Here is a 16,859-nt window from a genome sequence, read left to right as displayed (position 1 = left end):
CTTGTAACATTCTTTATTTTAAAGTCTATTTTATCTGTTATGAGTATAGCTACTCCAGCTTTCTTTTGATTTCCATTCACATGGAATATCTTTTTCCATCCCCTCACTTTTAGTCTGTATGTGTCCCTAGATCTGAAGTGGGTCTCTTGCAGACAGCATATATAGGGGTCTTGTTTTTGTATCCATTCAGCAAGCCTGTGTCTTTTGGTTGGAGCATTTAATCCATTCACGTTTAAGGTAATTATCTATATGTATGTTCCTATGACCATTTTCTTAATTGTTTTGGGTTTGTTTTTGTAGGTCCTTTTCTTCTCTTGTGTTTCCCACTTAGAGAAGTTCCTTTAGCATTGCTTGTAGAGTTGGTTTGGTGGTACTGAATTCTGTTAGCTTTTGCTTGTCTGTAAAGCTTTTGATTTCTCCATCAAATCTAAATGAGATCCTTGCAGGGTAGAGTAATCTTTGTTGTAGGTTCTTCCCTTTCATCACTTTAAATATATCATGCCACTCCCTTCTGGCTTGTAGAGTTTCTGCTGAGAAATCAGCTGTTAACCTTCTGGGAGTTCCCTTGTATGTTATTTGTCATTTTTCCCTTGCTGCTTTCAATAATTTTTCTTTGTCTTTAATTTTTGACAATTTGATTACTATGTGTCTCGGCGTGTTTCTCCTTGGGTTTATCCTGTATGGGACTTGCTGCGCTTCCTGGACTTGGGTGGCTATTTCCTTTCCCATGTTAGGGAATTTTTTGACTATAATCTCTTCAAATATTTTCTCTGGTCCTTTCTCTCTCTCTTCTCCTTCTGGGACCCCTATAATGCGAATGTTGTTGCGTTTAATGTTGTCCCAGAGGTCTCTTAGGCTGTCTTCATTTCTTTTCATTCTTTTTTCTTTATTCTGTTCTGCAGCAGTGAATTCCACCATTCTGTCTTCCAGGTCACTTATCCGTTCTTCTGCTTCAGTTATTCTGCTATTGATTCCCTCTAGTGTAGTTTTCATTTCAGTTATTGTATTGTTCATCTCTGTTTGTTTGTTCTTTCATTCTTCTAGGTCTTTGTTAAACATTTCTTGCATCTTCTCGATCTTTGCCTCCATTCTTATTCCGAGGTCCTGGATCATCTTCACTATCATTATTCTGAATTCTTTTTCTGGAAGGTTGCTTATCTCCACTTCATTTAGTTGTTTTTCTGAGGTTTTATCTTGTTCCTTCATCTGGTATATAGCCCTCTGCCTTTTCATCTTGTCTATCTTTCTGTGAATGTGGTTTTAGTTCCATAGGCTGCAGGATTGTAGTTCTTCTTGCTTCTGCTGGCTGCCCTTTGGTGTTTGAGGCTATCTAAGAGGCTTGATGGGAGGCTCTGGTGGTGGGTAGAGCTGACTGTTGCTGTGGTGGTCAGAGCTCAGTAAAACTTTAATCCACTTGACTGTTGATGGGTGGGGCTGGGTTCCCTCCCTGTTGGTTGTTTTGCCTGAGGCAATCCAACACTGGAGCCTACCTGGGCTCTTTGGTGGGGCTAATGACAGACTCTGGGAGGGCTCATGCCAAGGAGTACTTCCCAGAACTTCTGCTGCCATTGTCCTTGTCCCCACGGTGAAAGAGAGCCACCCCCCGCCTCTGCAGGAGACCTTCCAACACTAGCAGGTAGGTCTGGTTCAGTCTCCCCCGGGGTCACTGCTCCTTCCCCTGGGTCCCGATGCACACACTATTTTGTGTGCGCCCTCCAAGAACGGGGTCTCTGTTTCCCCCAGTCCTGTCGAAGTCCTGCAATCAATTCCCACTAGGCTTCAAAGTCTTATTCTCTAGGAATTCCTCCTCCTGTTGCCGGACCCCCAGGTTGGGAAGCCTGACGTGGGGCTCAGAACCTTCACTCCAGTGGGTAGACTTCTGTGGTATAAGTGTTCACCAGTCTGTGAGTCACCCACCCAGCAGTTATGGGGTTTGATCTTACTCTGATTACGTCCCTCCTACTGTCTCATTGTGGCTTCTCCTTTGTCTTTGGATGTGGGGTATCTTTTTTGGTGAGTTCCAGTGTCTTCCTGTCGATGACTGTCCAGCAGCTAGTTGTGATTCTGGTGTTCTCGCAAGAGGGAGTGAGAACACGTCCTTCTACTCCACCATCTTGGTTAATCTCCAGCCAGAATGGGATTTTAGAATTAGAACCCTTCCTAGCCAGATGGCAACAAGGATCTCACCGCTTATGGAAGTAGACTGTTGATAACCTCTGAGCTGAAGCATCACAATTATTGGAGGCCTCATCTGTGGTGAATTAGGATGAATTAAAGTAAATTTGAGAGATATGGGGTCAAAGGTAGTTACAAGGGACATAGAGTAGGTTGGTTGTTATGACTGCTGTTGGCACACTGAGAAAAATTATAAACTCAGGTCAGTAGGGACTAATAAGAAAGCCAAAAGGCCTCTATGGTAACATTTCAAGAGATACATTTTGTAAAATTATAAAGGAAACACGAACAAAAGACAATGTTACTACTAAACTATTTTAGCTTTCTTCAGACCCCCTGAGTCAGGCAGGCACATCAGCAATCCATCATACAATGGAATTGGTACATTCTGGAAAAAATGGGGTAAAGCCAGAGTGCCAAATACATCACACAAAAAGGCAATGCAGACATCTCCATCACCTCCCTCATTGCACCTATGCCTCTCCTTCAGCTCAGACCTGTGGCCTCAGAGGAAGTTTCCTTCAACCCAGTTGGTGGAGAAGAGCAAAAAAATTCAGATCTGATTCAAAAATAGGTCAGCTCTCCATGTTAATTTTTGTTAGTCTTTATGTAGATTGCTGCCACACTACCGCCCCACTTAGAAGTGACTGTGAAAACCAATGGTGAAGAAAAATACTCCCAGTGGATAGCACATCAAGTAACACAGCTGGTCATCACTTGTTGTGAAGGGAGCTGTAGCCCAAGGTAAGTATATTCATAGACTCCTGGGCAGTGGTGCATGACTTGACTAGTTGATCAGGGAACAAGATTAGAAGACTGAAGATAAAGGAATTGACAACAAAATGTGTAAATGTACGTGTCTTACATCAGTGCCTGCCAGAGAGTACCCATCAAAGAGGAGATGCAGAACAACCAGGTGGCTAGGATGACACATCCGGTGGCTTCCAGCCAGCCTCTGTCCTAGGCCACCCAGTGCTTACTCTATGGACTCATGAACAGAGTAGCCATGGTGGCAGGGATGGAGACTCTACAGGGGCCCCCACAGCTCAGTGTCTGACCAGTTATTCCCAGAGGCTGAAGCTGGGCCCTAAATATGCTACCATCCCCCAAGGAGATCAACCAGCAACTTGGTGGCAAGCTGATTCCACTGAACTCCTTCCACTCTGGAAGGAGCAGAGATTCATCTCTAGTGGGATTGATTCAAGAAGAGACTCTCCTTTTTCTTGCCAGCAGTGCCTTGGCCAGTAACATCATCCCAGGGCTAACAGTATCTGAGTACCATCATGAAATTCCACATAACATCACCTTGGACCAGTGTTTATCAAATCACTTTTCATTACCACTCCCCTAAGGAGCCTTTTGAAACTTTTTTTTTCCTGATTGCCGCTCCCGTGAAGTTTTAATACCACAGATATACTGTATTTCTGTTTATGTGCTTTACGTATAGCTGTGCTTTATACATAAGAAGAATAACATTTGTTTTGCCCATCAAGAACCAATTTTCACCCTCTTGGGAGCAATACTGCCCCTGTTGAGAATGCATGCCTTACACTAAGAGCTTCACTTTACAGTGAAGGTGGTACAACAGTGGGCAAATGTCCATGTGCTCCACTTTGCCTACTATACACCACATCACCTAGAAGCTGCAGTCCTGATAGAATGTCAGAATGGCATTTTCAGGTGTGGCAGCTTGAAGATAACTTGCAGCATTGGGGTGCTGGCCTTAAAAATGAGGTATGGGGTGTGTTTTTGTTTTGTTTTTATTTTATTAAAGTATAGTTGATTTACAATGTTGTGTTTAATTTCTGTTGTATAGCAAGGTGACTCAGTTATACATATATATATTATTTTTCATAATGGCTTATCACAGGATATTGAATATAGTTCCCTGTGCTAGAACCATGTTGCTTATCCATCCTATACATAATAGTTTACATCTGCTAATCCCAAACTCCCAATCCTTCCCTCCCCGACACCCCACTCCCCCCTTGGCAACCAAAAGTCTGTTCTCTATATCTGTGAGACTGTTTTTGTTTTGTAGATATGTTCATTTGTGTCATATTTTAGATTCCACATATAAGTGCTTCCACATATGGTATTTGTCTTTCTCTTTCTGACTTACTTTGCTTAGTATGATAATCTCTAGGTCCATCCATGTTGCTGCAGATGGCATTATTTCATTCTCTTTAATGGCTGAGCAATATTCCACTGTGTGTGTGTGTGTGTGTGTGTGTGTGTGTATACATATATATATATATCACATTTTCTTTATCCATTCATCTGCTGATGGACATTTAGGTTGTTTCTATGTCTTGGCTATAGCAAATATTGTTCCTATAAACATAGGGGTGCATGTATCTTTTTGAATTATAGTTTTGTCTCTGTATATGTCCAGGAGTGGAATTGCTGGATCATATGGCAACTCTATTTTTAGCTTTTTGAGGAACCTCCTTATTGTTTTCCATAGTGGCTGCACTAATTTACATTCCCACCAACAGTGTAGGAGGGTTCCTTTTTCTCCACACCCTCTCCAGGGTTTCTTATTTGTAGAATTTGTTTTAATTGGGGTATAGTTGTTTTACAATGTTGTGTTAGTTTCTACTGGCGAAGTAGAGTTCCCTGTGCTATACAGCAGGTTCTCATTAGTTATCTATTTTATACATATTTGTGTATATATGTCAATCCCAATCTCCCAATTCATCACACCCCCCCTTACCCCCCTTGCTGTCTATATGTTTGTTCTCTACATCTGTGTCTCTATTTCTGCCTTGCAATCTGGTTCATGTGTACCATTTTTCTAGATTCCATATATATGTGTTAATATACAATATTTGTTTTTCTCTTTATGACTTACTTCACTCTGTAGGACAGTCTTATTATTTGTAGACTTTTTTCCTTTTTTTTTGCTGTGGATTTGTCATATATGGCCTTTATCATGTTGAGGTAGGTTCCCTTTATGCCCACTTTTTGGAGAGTTTTTATCATAAATCGGTGTTGAATTTTGTCAAAAGCTTTTTCTACATCTATTGAGATGATCATATGTTTTTTTTTATTCTTCAATTTGTTAATATGGTGTATCACATTGATTGATTTGAGTATAGTGAAGAATCCTTGCATCCCTGGGATAAATCCCACTTGATCATGGTGTATGATCCTTTTACGTGTTCTTGGATTCTGTTTGCTAGTATTTTGTTGAGGATTTTTGCATCTATATTCATCAGTGATATTGGTCCGTAATTTTCTTTTTCTGCAGTATCTTTGTCTGGTTTTGATATCAGGGTGATGGTGGCCTCGTAGAATGAGTTTGGGAGTGTTTCTTCCTCTGCAATTTTTTGGAAGGGTTTGAGAAGGATGGGTGTTAGCTCTTCTCTAAATGTTTGATAGAATTCACCTGTGAAGCCATCTGGTCGTGGACTTTTGTTTGTTGGAAGATTTTCAATCACAGTTTCAATTTCATTACTTGTGATTGGTCTGTTCATATTTTCTTTTACTTCCTGGTTCAGTCTTGGAAGGTTATACCTTTCTAAGAATTTGTCCATGTCTTCCAGGTTGTCCAATTTATTGGCATAGAGTTGCTTGTAGTAGTCTCTTAGGATGCTTTGTATTTCTGCAGTGTCTATTGTAACTTCTCCTTTTTCATTTCTAATTTTATTGATTTGAGTTCTCTCCCTCTTTTTCTTGATGAGTCTGGCTAAAGGTTTATCAATTTTATTTATCTTCTCAAAGAACCAGCTTTTAGTTTTATTGATCTTTGCTATTGTTTTCTTTGTTTTTATTTCATTTATTTCTGCTCTGATCTTTATGATCTCTTTCTTTCTATGACCTTTGGGTTTTGTTTTTCTTCTTTCTCTAGTTCCTTTATGTGTAAGGTTAGATTGTTTATTTGAGATTTTTCTTGTTTCTTTAGGTAGGCTTGTATTGCTACAAACTTCCCTCTTAGAACTGCTTTTGCTGCATTCCATAGGTTTTGGATCATCGTGTTTTCATTGTCATTTGTCTCTAGGTATTTTTTGATTTCCTCTTTGTTTTCTTCAGTGATTTCTTGGTTATTTAGTAATGTATTGTTTAGCCTCCACGTGTTTGTGTTTTTTCACATTTTTTTCCCTGCAATTTATTTCTAATCTCATAGCGTTGTGGTTGGAAAAGATGCTTGATATGATTTCAATTTTCTTAAATTTACTGAAGCTTGATTTGTGACCCAAGATGTGATCTATCCTGGAGAATGTGCTGTTTTTGGATGGAATGTCCCATAAATATCAATTAAATCTATCTGGTCTATTGTGTCATTTAAAGCTTGTGTTTCCTTATTAATTTTCTGTCTGGATGATCTGTCCATTTGTGTAAGTGAGGTGTTAAAGTCTCCCACTATTTTTGTGTTACTGTCGATTTCCTCTTTTATAGCTGTTAGCAGTTGCCTTATGTATTGAGGTGTTCCTATTTTGGGTACATATATATTTATAATTGTTATATCTTCTTCTTGGATTGATCCCTTGATCATTATGTATTGTCCTTCCTTGTCCCTTGTAACATTCTTTACTTTAAAGTCTATTTTTTCTGAAATGAGTATTGCTACTCCAGCTTTCTTTTGATTTCCATTCACATGGAATATCTTTTTCCATCCCCTCACTTTCAGTCTGTATGTGTCCCTAGGTCTGAAGTGGGTCTCTTGTAGACAGCATATATATGGGTCTTGTTTCTGTATCCATTCAGCAAGCCTGTGTCTTTTGGTTAGAGCATTTAATCCATTCACATTTAAGTTAATTATTGATATGTATGTTCCTATGACCATTTTCTTGATTGTTCTTGGTTTGTTTTTGTAGGTCCTTTTCTTCTCTTGTGTTTCCCACTCAGAGAAGTTCCTTTAGCATTTGTTGTAGAGCTGGTTTGGTGGTGCTGAATTCTCTTAGTTTTTGCTTGTCGGTAAAGCTTTTGATTTCTCTGTCAAATCTGAATGAGATTCTTGCCGGGTAGAGTAATCTTAGTTGTAGTTACTTCCCTTTCATCACTTTAAATATATCATGCCACTCCCTTCTGGCTTGTAGAGTTTCTGCTGAGAAATCAGCTGTTAACCTTTTGGGAGTTCCCTTTTATGTTATTTGCCATTTTCCCCTTGCTGCTTTCAATAATTTTTCTTTGTCTTTAATTTTTGCCAGTTTGATTACTATGTGTCTCGGCATGTTTCTCCTTGGGTTTATCCTGTATAGGACTTGCTGCGCTTCCTGGACTTGGGTGGCTATTTCCTTTCCCATGTTAGGAAAGTTTTTGACTATAATCTCTTCAAATATTTTCTCTGGTCCTTTCTCTCTCTCTTCTCCTTCTGGGACCCCTATAATGCGAATGTTGGTGCATTTAATGTTGTCCCAGAAGTCTCTTAGGCTGTCTTCATTTCTTTTCATTCTTTTTTCTTTATTCTGTTCCATGGCAGTGAATTCCACCATTCTGTCTTCCAGGTCACTTATCCGTTCTTCTGCCTCAGTTATTCTGCTATTGGTTCCTTCCAGTGTACTTTTCATTTCAGTTATTGTATTTTTCATTTCTGTTTGTTCTTTAATTCTTCTAGGTGTTTGTTAAATATTTCTTGCATCTTCTCAATCTTTGCCTCTATTCTTTTTCTGAGGTCTTGGATCATCTTCACTATCATTATTATGAATTCTTTTTCTGGAAGGTTGCCTATCTCCACTTCATTTAGTTGTTTTTCTGAGGTTTTATCTTGTTCCTTCAACTGGTACATAGTCCTCTGCCTTTTCATTTTGTTTATCTTTCTGTGAATGTGGTTTTCATTTCACAGGCAGCAGGATTGTAGTTCTTCTTGCTTCTGCTGTCTGCCCTCTATTTGTAGACTTTTTAATGATGGCCATTCTAACTGGTGTGAGGTGGTATCTCACTGTTGTTTTGATTTGTTTTTCTCTAATAATTAGCAATGATGAGCGTCTTTTCATGTGCCTATTGGCCATCTGTATGTCTTCTTTGGAGAAATGTTTATTTAGGTCTTCTGCCCATTTTTTGATTGGGTTGTTTGTTTTTTCGTTATTGAATTGTAGGAGTCGTGTGTGTGTTTTGGAAATTAAGGCCTTGTCAGTCGCATCATTTGCAAATATTTTCTCCTAGTCTGTAGGTTGTCCCTTTGTTTTGTTTATTGTTTCCTTTGCTGTGCAAAAGCTCGTAAGTTTGATTAGGTCTCATTTGTTTATTTTTACTTTTATTTTTATTGTGAGGTATGGTTTTATTTGGTGCTTATATTGTCACAATATGGTACTACATGTTCTGACTTCAAAAGTTAGAAAACACAGGCCTGGGAACCAAGAAGTAAGACTGGCCTCTGTCACCATAGCTTACACTGAGCCACTTGGGGAATTTGTGTCCCCATCCCTTCAACATTACGCTCTGATGGACTAGAGCACCTGGCTCTAGGTGGTTGGCAGGGGATACTACATCTATCAATGGTCATAAAAAGAGTTCCACCAAAACTATGGCTGATACCTGGTCATTTGGGGGTCCTCATGCCAGTAGATCAGCAAGCAAGGAAAGGAGTAACTATCTCAGCAGGAGAAGGTGATTACCATGAGGAAAGGTGGGCAAGGAAGAATGTATCTGGAACTCAGGAGTTTCAATGAGATGCCTCTTGGTGTTGCCATGCCTGGTAATAAACATAAATTGCCAATTTCAGGAGAGTCTGACAAGAGCCTGTTAACTAGGGGCTAAGACTCCTTAGGGATGAGGGTCTGGGTTACCCCACCAGTCAAGCAACCTAGACAAGCAGAAGAGTAGCCAATTGTGAAGGGACTATAGAATATGTGTGTATTAGTTTGATGAGGCTGCCATAGCAAAATACCACACACTGAGTGGCTTAAACAATAGAAATTAATTTTCCTGCAGTTCTGGAGGCTGGAAGTCCAAGATGACGGTGCCGGCAGAATTGGTTTCCGCTGAGGCCTCTCTCTTTGGTTGCAGATGTTCACCCTCCTGCTGCCTCTTCACACGGTTGTCCCTTTGTGCACACTCACTCCCGGTGTCTCTTTTTTTCCTACAAGGACACCAATCACACTGGTTCAGAACCCCACCCCAATGGCCTTACTTCAACTTAATCACCTCTTTAAAGGCCCTGTCTCCAAAACGGTCACTGGGGTGCTGAGGGCTAGGACTTGAACATATGAATTTGGGGGAATACAACTCACTCCATAACACGGTGGTAGAGGAAGGAGATGATGAATATCAGTTATAGACTCAGGACCATCTGTAGCAGCAGGGACTAGAGCTCGTCCTACTAAACTTCCTGGGGTGTGTGCGTGTGTGTGTGTGTCTTTTGGAAACTGGGACAAGTGGTGACAGGATGCAGTAAAGTGCATGTGGGCATGGGTGGACCTGAGCCGTGCAGGGGTCAGCACTGCCAGCACCGCATCCACTTCCCCTCAGTACCTATCACTTCCTCACATGCCAGCCCAGCTTCCAACTGCCAGGAACCATGTGAGGACTCTCGGCCTGCTGGAACCCACTCTGCTGGTGTTCATGGCAAGACAGAAATGCCAGGGAACCAACACCTCCTAGGAGCAGCCCTCTACCTGTGACTGGTGGGAGTTGGTGAATGACTATCCCAGCTCCCTCCCCTCAGGTGAGCTATTTCTGAGGTGTGGGTCCCACACTGTCGCCCAAGAGTCCCAGCAGCTGAAGTTCATTGCCCACAGTGGTAACTTGCTTGATAATGAACATTTTTTTTTGCTTTCCTTCCCTTCGCTGTCTTACTTCCCCACTTCCATACTGGTGCATTCTGGGCTCACCCCCCAGAAAAAGTACCTGCATTCAAATCTTTATCCCAGGGTCTGCTTCTGCTGGAACCCAAATTAAGGTGCTGACAGTCTGCAGAACAGCTCATACTTACTAAATTCATCATGTAAACTTATTTGACTGGCTTCCCTTTACACTCCTACTTCTCTCTCAACTGGTTGTTTCTCTAGCTACGTTATCTTCTTCTAGGCCACTAGTTCTTTCATATTTACTACTATGTGTCAAGTTCTGGGGATGTAGCAGGAAAAACGATAAGAGGGACCTGCTCTCATGGAGATTACAGTCTAGGAGGGAAGCCAGACTTTGAACAATTAATTTCAAGAGTGAATCCTGTAATAACAAGGAAAATGTGAGAGTGGGGAAGGAGACAGCAGTGGGATCCCACCAAGCCTGGAGGCAGGGAATATGCTTCCCCGAGGAAGGGACCCTGCATCCGGCACCTGAAGGGTTAGTAGTAAGTGGCTTGGTGCCAGTCTCCTCCTGGCTTCCCTGACTGGCAGTTTGTCCTTCTATGGTGGTCTAATGATAGCAAATGTGACAAGGGGTCAAACAGCTTGGAAGAGAGATACAATTAACACAAAAATGCAAAATAAATCCCAAATCACCAAGAACCTTTATTTTACTTCATATTGAACTGGAAGAGCAATAAAATAAAAATATTTTCAATTCTTAAGACATTTTTACATCAGTTACACTGATCAGTAGAGAGAAAATTGAAATCCCTATGGAATTGCTAACAATAAATAAAATACTTAAAAATAGAATGTTCTGAGTTCAAAGGAAAATTTCCTGAGCCTGTTCAATCTGGGGAAGTCAATGACCCTTTGCAAACTTCAGTTTTTCAAAAGACTATCCAACTGATGCAAGCTTCTGGTCATGACAAGAAGCTGCCACTTTCAGCAGCACCTTATATGAAAAGGGGAAACAATCAATCTTCCTTCAATCACTTTGTCCATAGTTCTGGGAAAGCTATGCACAGAGCAGAAAAGGAAGGTATCTGCTCTTTGTGGTACCAGAATTTCACAACATCCCAAATAAATGCCAGTGCTATTTTAACTTGTCATTAACTAAAATGTACCATTTGCTCAGTGTGCGAATATTAGACCAATCTCCCTGCTGTTTGTGGGTGACCAAAGGAAGACCCAAATATTTGTGAAAGGGTAAGATTGACACTTTAAAAATTCCAGGATCTAGAAAGGGAAAGATTTTCTGTGAAGACCAAAGATTGAGTACTGGCTTTGTAAGTCTAAAATTCTCTTCAGGGATAAAGTCAAAATACCATGTTTCATTGATTCTAGGATGTGCTTTTTCCCCCACACTTTAGCATCTCAAATTCCAATGGGCTTGGCCATTAATTGTCACAAGTGTCAACTCCCCCACTGACTTTCTTAGTGGTATATAAAGTAAGGGGATGTTTTACAACGAATGGCTTCTTAGATTAGATTAAATATGGTGCTCTGTAGTTCAGTACACACAGTGAGCCATATAAAAATAAATCTGACATTTTAACCCTGGTAACTTTCCCGAGTGAAAAGATGTTGGCAAAAACATTTGGCGTCTTAAATTTCAACATGCGCATCACAGCCTCAGGAAGGGTTAGAAGGATGGTGATGGGGATGAGCTTGTACTCTCCTTCTGTGTCTGTCCGTAGTCAGCTGGGAGAACTGTAAGGAAATCGATTTCACACTTCTGGGACTCATTTCCTCATCTGTAAAGTGAGAAAGTGCTATCAGATGGCCTCTAAACCTTCCAGCCAAAAAGGAAGGTGATTTTAAATCTTACACCACTGAGTATGTGTCACTGTGTAAATTCCATAGGCACGCTGCCCCCAAAAGGCAAAGGAGCTTCTTGAGTTGCTGAGTTGCTGGCTCAGACTCCTCTGCAGCCACCTCTGCCCCAACCCCCAAGAGTCAAGGCTTCAAATCCACAGACTTTCTTGAATCAAGCAGAAAACACAGTTCATTCACAACTTGAGTAACTTGATTGGAAAAGTATAATTCTTCAGTGTTGGGCAATTTGCAAACTTCTTTTAAAAACTGCAGAACTCTACTAGGTTAAGTTGAACTAAATGTCTACCATAAATTTTAAAATATCAAAACATTATAGCAAGGGTTCACTTCAAAGTCTTCATGATTGACGTAATCTCTACAGATTCTGCTGCTTTAAGTGCCTCCTTCCATGCCACAGAAGCGCCAACCATAAAAAGCTTTGTTTTCTGAAAGAAAATAATAAAGAAATTTCATTTGAATTAACTATTCATATCAGCACCCTGCTCCTACATTGAGATTTTATTCAACAAGAACAATGTGCTTGGCCAAGGAAAACAAACAGTGAGAAATGGGTATTCCAAGTGATGAAAAATGGAATAAAAACATTGCTTTATGATAAATAACACATACATTTATATTTTTATATACATATTTTTAATTCAAAAGTCATAATCTATCTTTACCTAAACATGTTAGAATTAAAAACAAGAATAGCAGCTAAAATCAACAACTGCAGAACAAATCGCAAATCCCTAAAGATTCCTATTTAAATGTCAATTCCGAAGGTTCAAACTATTTTAAATGTTGTGATGTCGCTTAACTAAGTTACTAATAAAGGTAGACTCCCTCTTTAAAATTCTCTTAAATTCAGTCAATTATACATGTTCAATTCCTACTCCTTGAGCTGGCACAGGCACTAATGAGGCCCAATGAAATGACCAAACTTCAGTAAATGTGTTGGTATTGGCATCTTACATTCAAACAGCAGATTCTTGGGCTCTGAGGAACTACAGTTGCTGGGTCAAATGCTATTATTAAGCAACTAGAATATATGCTTTACCCAAATGCGTGAGGGAAAGAAAGGAAGGAAAAGAGAAACGAAAAGAAGAGAAGAGAAGAGAAGGAAGAAAGTGGGGAGGGAAGAAGGGAAAAGAGAGGAGGGCAGAAGGGAAAAGAGAGAGGAGGGACAGGTGGGGAGGAATGAGAGAGAGAGAGAGAAAGGAAGGGAGGAAGAAAGGAAGGGGAAAAAAGGAAGGGAGGGAGGGAGGGAAGGAAGAAGAGAGAGAGGAAAAAAGGAAGGTAAAAAATAAAAAAGAAACTCTTGGAGCTGCTGATGCCCCACCACACAGCCATCACTGCATGGTGTTCTAGAGAGCAGGTTCCACCTTTGAACACCAAGTCACTTGATTTCCCATGTTCTTGCTCTACCTCCAGAATGGGCCGGGCCTCTTTCCGTGAGAAAGAGAGAGGCTTATGAAATGAAGCAGAGGTGATGACTGGTTGTAAAGACTACAATTTGTTTGTTGGTCAGAAAGGTATATATAGTTAGAGGATGCGGTTTTTTATGTCTTCAATATCCACTATCTTTCGCAGCAAAGTTCCTTAAATATTATAAACACACTTCTTAAGCAATTTAAAGACTTACATGTAAATATAAATCATACTTTCTGATTATTTCTGTCTAATCAAGAAAACCATGGCTTCTGTCCTAACAGCTAATTGGCCGTTAAGTCACAAAGTGGGTGGTTTTAGAGGAGTGCAGGCAAGTAATGTTTGATGTGCCCACTTCCAAGCACTTTTCAGTGGTAGAGGACACTGGAGGAAAACCACCACGGAACACTGTTAAAACCTGTTCTGTTTCATAAGTGACAGTAAATATCACCAACACCAACCCAAGAAGGGTGGGAGAAAGGTCTTTCTAGTTCCATTGCAACTCCCTGAATCCTACCCACCCCTCCTGTCACTCCCAAGAACACCCTAAGATCAGGAATACGCAAGAGGACCAACTCTTTAAAACAGTTTTTAATTAAAGAAGTAACACATTTTCATTGTAGACAAATTAGAACACATGGATGAGCAAAAAGAAAAACTATTATCTGTTTAGGAAGATATCCTTTAAGATTTTTTCTTTGCTCATATATGCATATATATGCCCATTTGGGTTAAAAGAATTACAGTTCGTGAGGAGTTTCATTTAGTATTGCTGTTTTGGCTTCAGAGATATTCCTTCCAGCTGTGAAGACTGATATTGACCTGGGGCATGTTGCAAGCTCCTGAGTGCCAAATGGGAAGAATCACCTTTGCAGCCACAGTTGGCTTAGTAGTTGGGCTCTAGGAATCCCTCTGGTTTACTAACTAGTTCAGAGCACTAATAATCTGGTGCAGGATGACCCCTACAATGCTCTTGTGTATTTGCTGAGCGTGATATCACCTGCCTCATTTTCACTGACTTCTTTTTACTTGACTTTTCCCCTTTGGGGAATGGGGGAGAGCACTAGAGGCTAAATTACTTAAACAGTGAGGAGTAGGTGTATTTGTTTGTAGCACTGCCTTAAGTATAGATGTGTAATAGCCATGAAAGAGATTAATAAGAGCAAATAAAGAGTTACAGAATAAAGAAGGGGAATTACCCTCATTTAAGTAGTTATGGAGTGGTCTCAGTCCCCTTTCAGTTGTGGGAACCAGAGGCCATCCTGCAGGGGCACCATGCCCACCAGTGCAAGGCCTGATGCAAGGCCTTGTTTGCCTGCAGTGATGTTGTAAAGAAGCTTCAAAGACTTCAAAAATACAATCACCAGTCTAAACGCAACTTGATTCTGTGAAGATGAAAGGTTCTTACCATTGATGTTACTGATAGATCAAATTGTAGTTATCAAGCAAAGAATAATCAGGGTCATCTGCAAAGGGCAGAACACAGAGCAACATTAAGTTAACATTTTTTCATGATAATATCTTAGCCCTTTTCAAATCAAGGCATCCCACTCAGAGTCTGGTGACTGCCATTTTGTAAGAAGAAAATATATCTGGCAACAAAACCTACAAATAATAGTCATAACTACAAGTCAGAAAACATATTGGAAATCCCTATTATGATTTCTTTGCCATTTTTCAACCATGCCCAGATAGCAGTCCCTACAGTAAAATCATCTTCAAAAATGGACAAAAGTAAGTCCCACAGTATCAAGTGGTAATTATAAGGTAACAAGAAATCAATTAACTTAAATCCTTATCTAGTTCAAAGATGTAATTTCAGCCACTAAATTTTTTTCAGTCACTAAATTTTTGCTAAGATGCTAAATGCAGCCCAAGATGTCTCTTCCCTCTTCCTTTGAACATAGGTAGGCATATCTTTCTTTTATTCAAATAATAGGTATTTGTTGAGCACCTACTATGTGCCCAATACTGTTATGTTTTGCAACTGATTCAGGAGAAAACAAAGTGCCTGCCCTTAAGGATCTTGTAATTATCCAGGAAATACAAATTAACAAAAAGCATTAAGTGTGTGGTTCTCCCAGAGGTATCATAGGAGTTCAGAGAGAAAAAGAGACCAGGGTTCTCAGTGAAAGATCCAATTATAGGCAGTGTACAAAATACATAATATTAAGTTACATGTTTCCAGACATCTTCTATAAATTATATTTCTGTGTAATCCAAAGGAAACTATATCTCAGTTTTGCTGTTCTCATGGTCCAAGAGAGAAATAATAAGAGAAATAAGAGAAATAATCTCTTAGTAAGAATGCCTAGTAAGTTTCTTTTGGTACTTGAGTAGCTGAATTCTCTTGGACAAGCTATAAAATAGACCATGAATTACCAAATTCCACTCTGTGACAAACAGTATTATAGTTTCTAATAATAGGTTCATTCTCTTGGAAATTTGATTCTATTTATTCCCTTCTTTCCTTTTATTTCAAAATTCTAGCTACTCAACCTTAAATAATACCTGACCTAAGATTTCAAACAGTCTTTACCTGGTAAACTTTTAGGAATTGGGAGAGGTCTTCTCCTGTAAGAAATGAAAACCAAAATCTTTCAGATAAGTTCTTGTTATTTTTCTAAATTTCTACTTCACTCTACAAACACTGCATGCTAATCAGATCTGGTTTCTGCTCTGGAGGGTTAAGAAAAGTTCAGATGAAGCAAAAGCTCTGCAGCGTTGACCTCCTGGATCCAGGCTGCAGACACTACATTATGCTGGGGAGCAGGATGCACAGAGCCCTGCCCTGCAGCCCAGAAATCTCAGTCATGTGGTCATGTGGGCAAGAGTTTCTGATCGCCTTGATGCAAAATGGGAAGTCAAACAGTTCCTACCTTGCTGTCAGGGTTAAAGGAACTAATTCAAAGTTACTGCTTTGAGCAGCGCTTGGCATTCTTAAACACTGGTGATGAACTTGCACTTCCCCCTCAAACACTCCCTTATCTTTTTAAAAACTGGACTGAAAATTCAACAGCTTAGACTTCGAGGTGACTGTATATGAAACAGAAGTTTCTCTTCCCTCAGAATCCTTTATATCAAGGCAGCAAACTTTTTCTGTAAAGGGCCAGAAAGCAAATGATTTAGGCTTTGCTGGCCACACAGCATTTCTATCTCATTACTACTCAGCTCCAATGAGAAAGCAGCCGTAGACAGAATGGAAACAGAAGAGTGCAGTCATCTTCTAACAAAGCTCTACATATGAACACTGATGTTTGCATTTCATGTAATTTTCACATGTCACAAAATAGTATCCTTTCAATTTTTTTCAACCATTTAAAAACATGAAAACTATTCTTAACTTGCAGGCCCTACCAAAACAGGTAGGTCAGATTTGACTCACAGGGGGCCAGAGTTTGCCAACTCTTGCTTTCTACAAGAAAGGTATAGGATTCATGCATGAGTAATAATAATTACACTCAAGCATGATACAATCCCCCTTGAACTATGACTAGTACAACCCATTTAACATTTGTCCTAAAAATGCTATTTCCAAAAACCTAGCAGCCTCACTAAGCAAATGCAATGGTAAATATGTTCTGATTCTAATACGTCCATATTAGAATTGGAACACTAAAAATAAAAATGTTCTTTAAAAGTACTTTTCTTTTCGCCACACTGCGGCATGTGGGATCTTAGTTCCCTGACCAGGGATTGAAC

At 39.9% G+C, this 16,859-nt stretch overlaps 1 protein-coding gene across 1 annotated transcript in view; it reads right to left on the bottom strand.

Moving 5' to 3' along the window:
- Nucleotides 1–12,019: 12,019 nt before the first annotated feature.
- Nucleotides 12,020–16,859, bottom strand: part of PSTPIP2 (proline-serine-threonine phosphatase interacting protein 2) — a 98,891-nt gene continuing 94,051 nt past the window's right edge. Inside the window, exons 13-15 of the mRNA XM_061169700.1 lie at nucleotides 15,697–15,731; nucleotides 14,566–14,623; nucleotides 12,020–12,172 (exon numbers count right to left, since the gene is read on the bottom strand). Of these exons, the coding sequence (XP_061025683.1) occupies nucleotides 14,574–14,623; nucleotides 15,697–15,731 (85 nt within the window). The 3' untranslated portion in view covers nucleotides 12,020–12,172; nucleotides 14,566–14,573. The remainder of the gene's footprint in view (nucleotides 12,173–14,565; nucleotides 14,624–15,696; nucleotides 15,732–16,859) is intronic.

This window comes from Eubalaena glacialis, chromosome 15 (assembly GCF_028564815.1).
Source record: "Eubalaena glacialis isolate mEubGla1 chromosome 15, mEubGla1.1.hap2.+ XY, whole genome shotgun sequence".
In the NCBI taxonomy this organism is placed as follows: domain Eukaryota; kingdom Metazoa; phylum Chordata; class Mammalia; order Artiodactyla; family Balaenidae; genus Eubalaena; species Eubalaena glacialis.
This window is presented reverse-complemented; position numbering and strand designations above follow the sequence as displayed.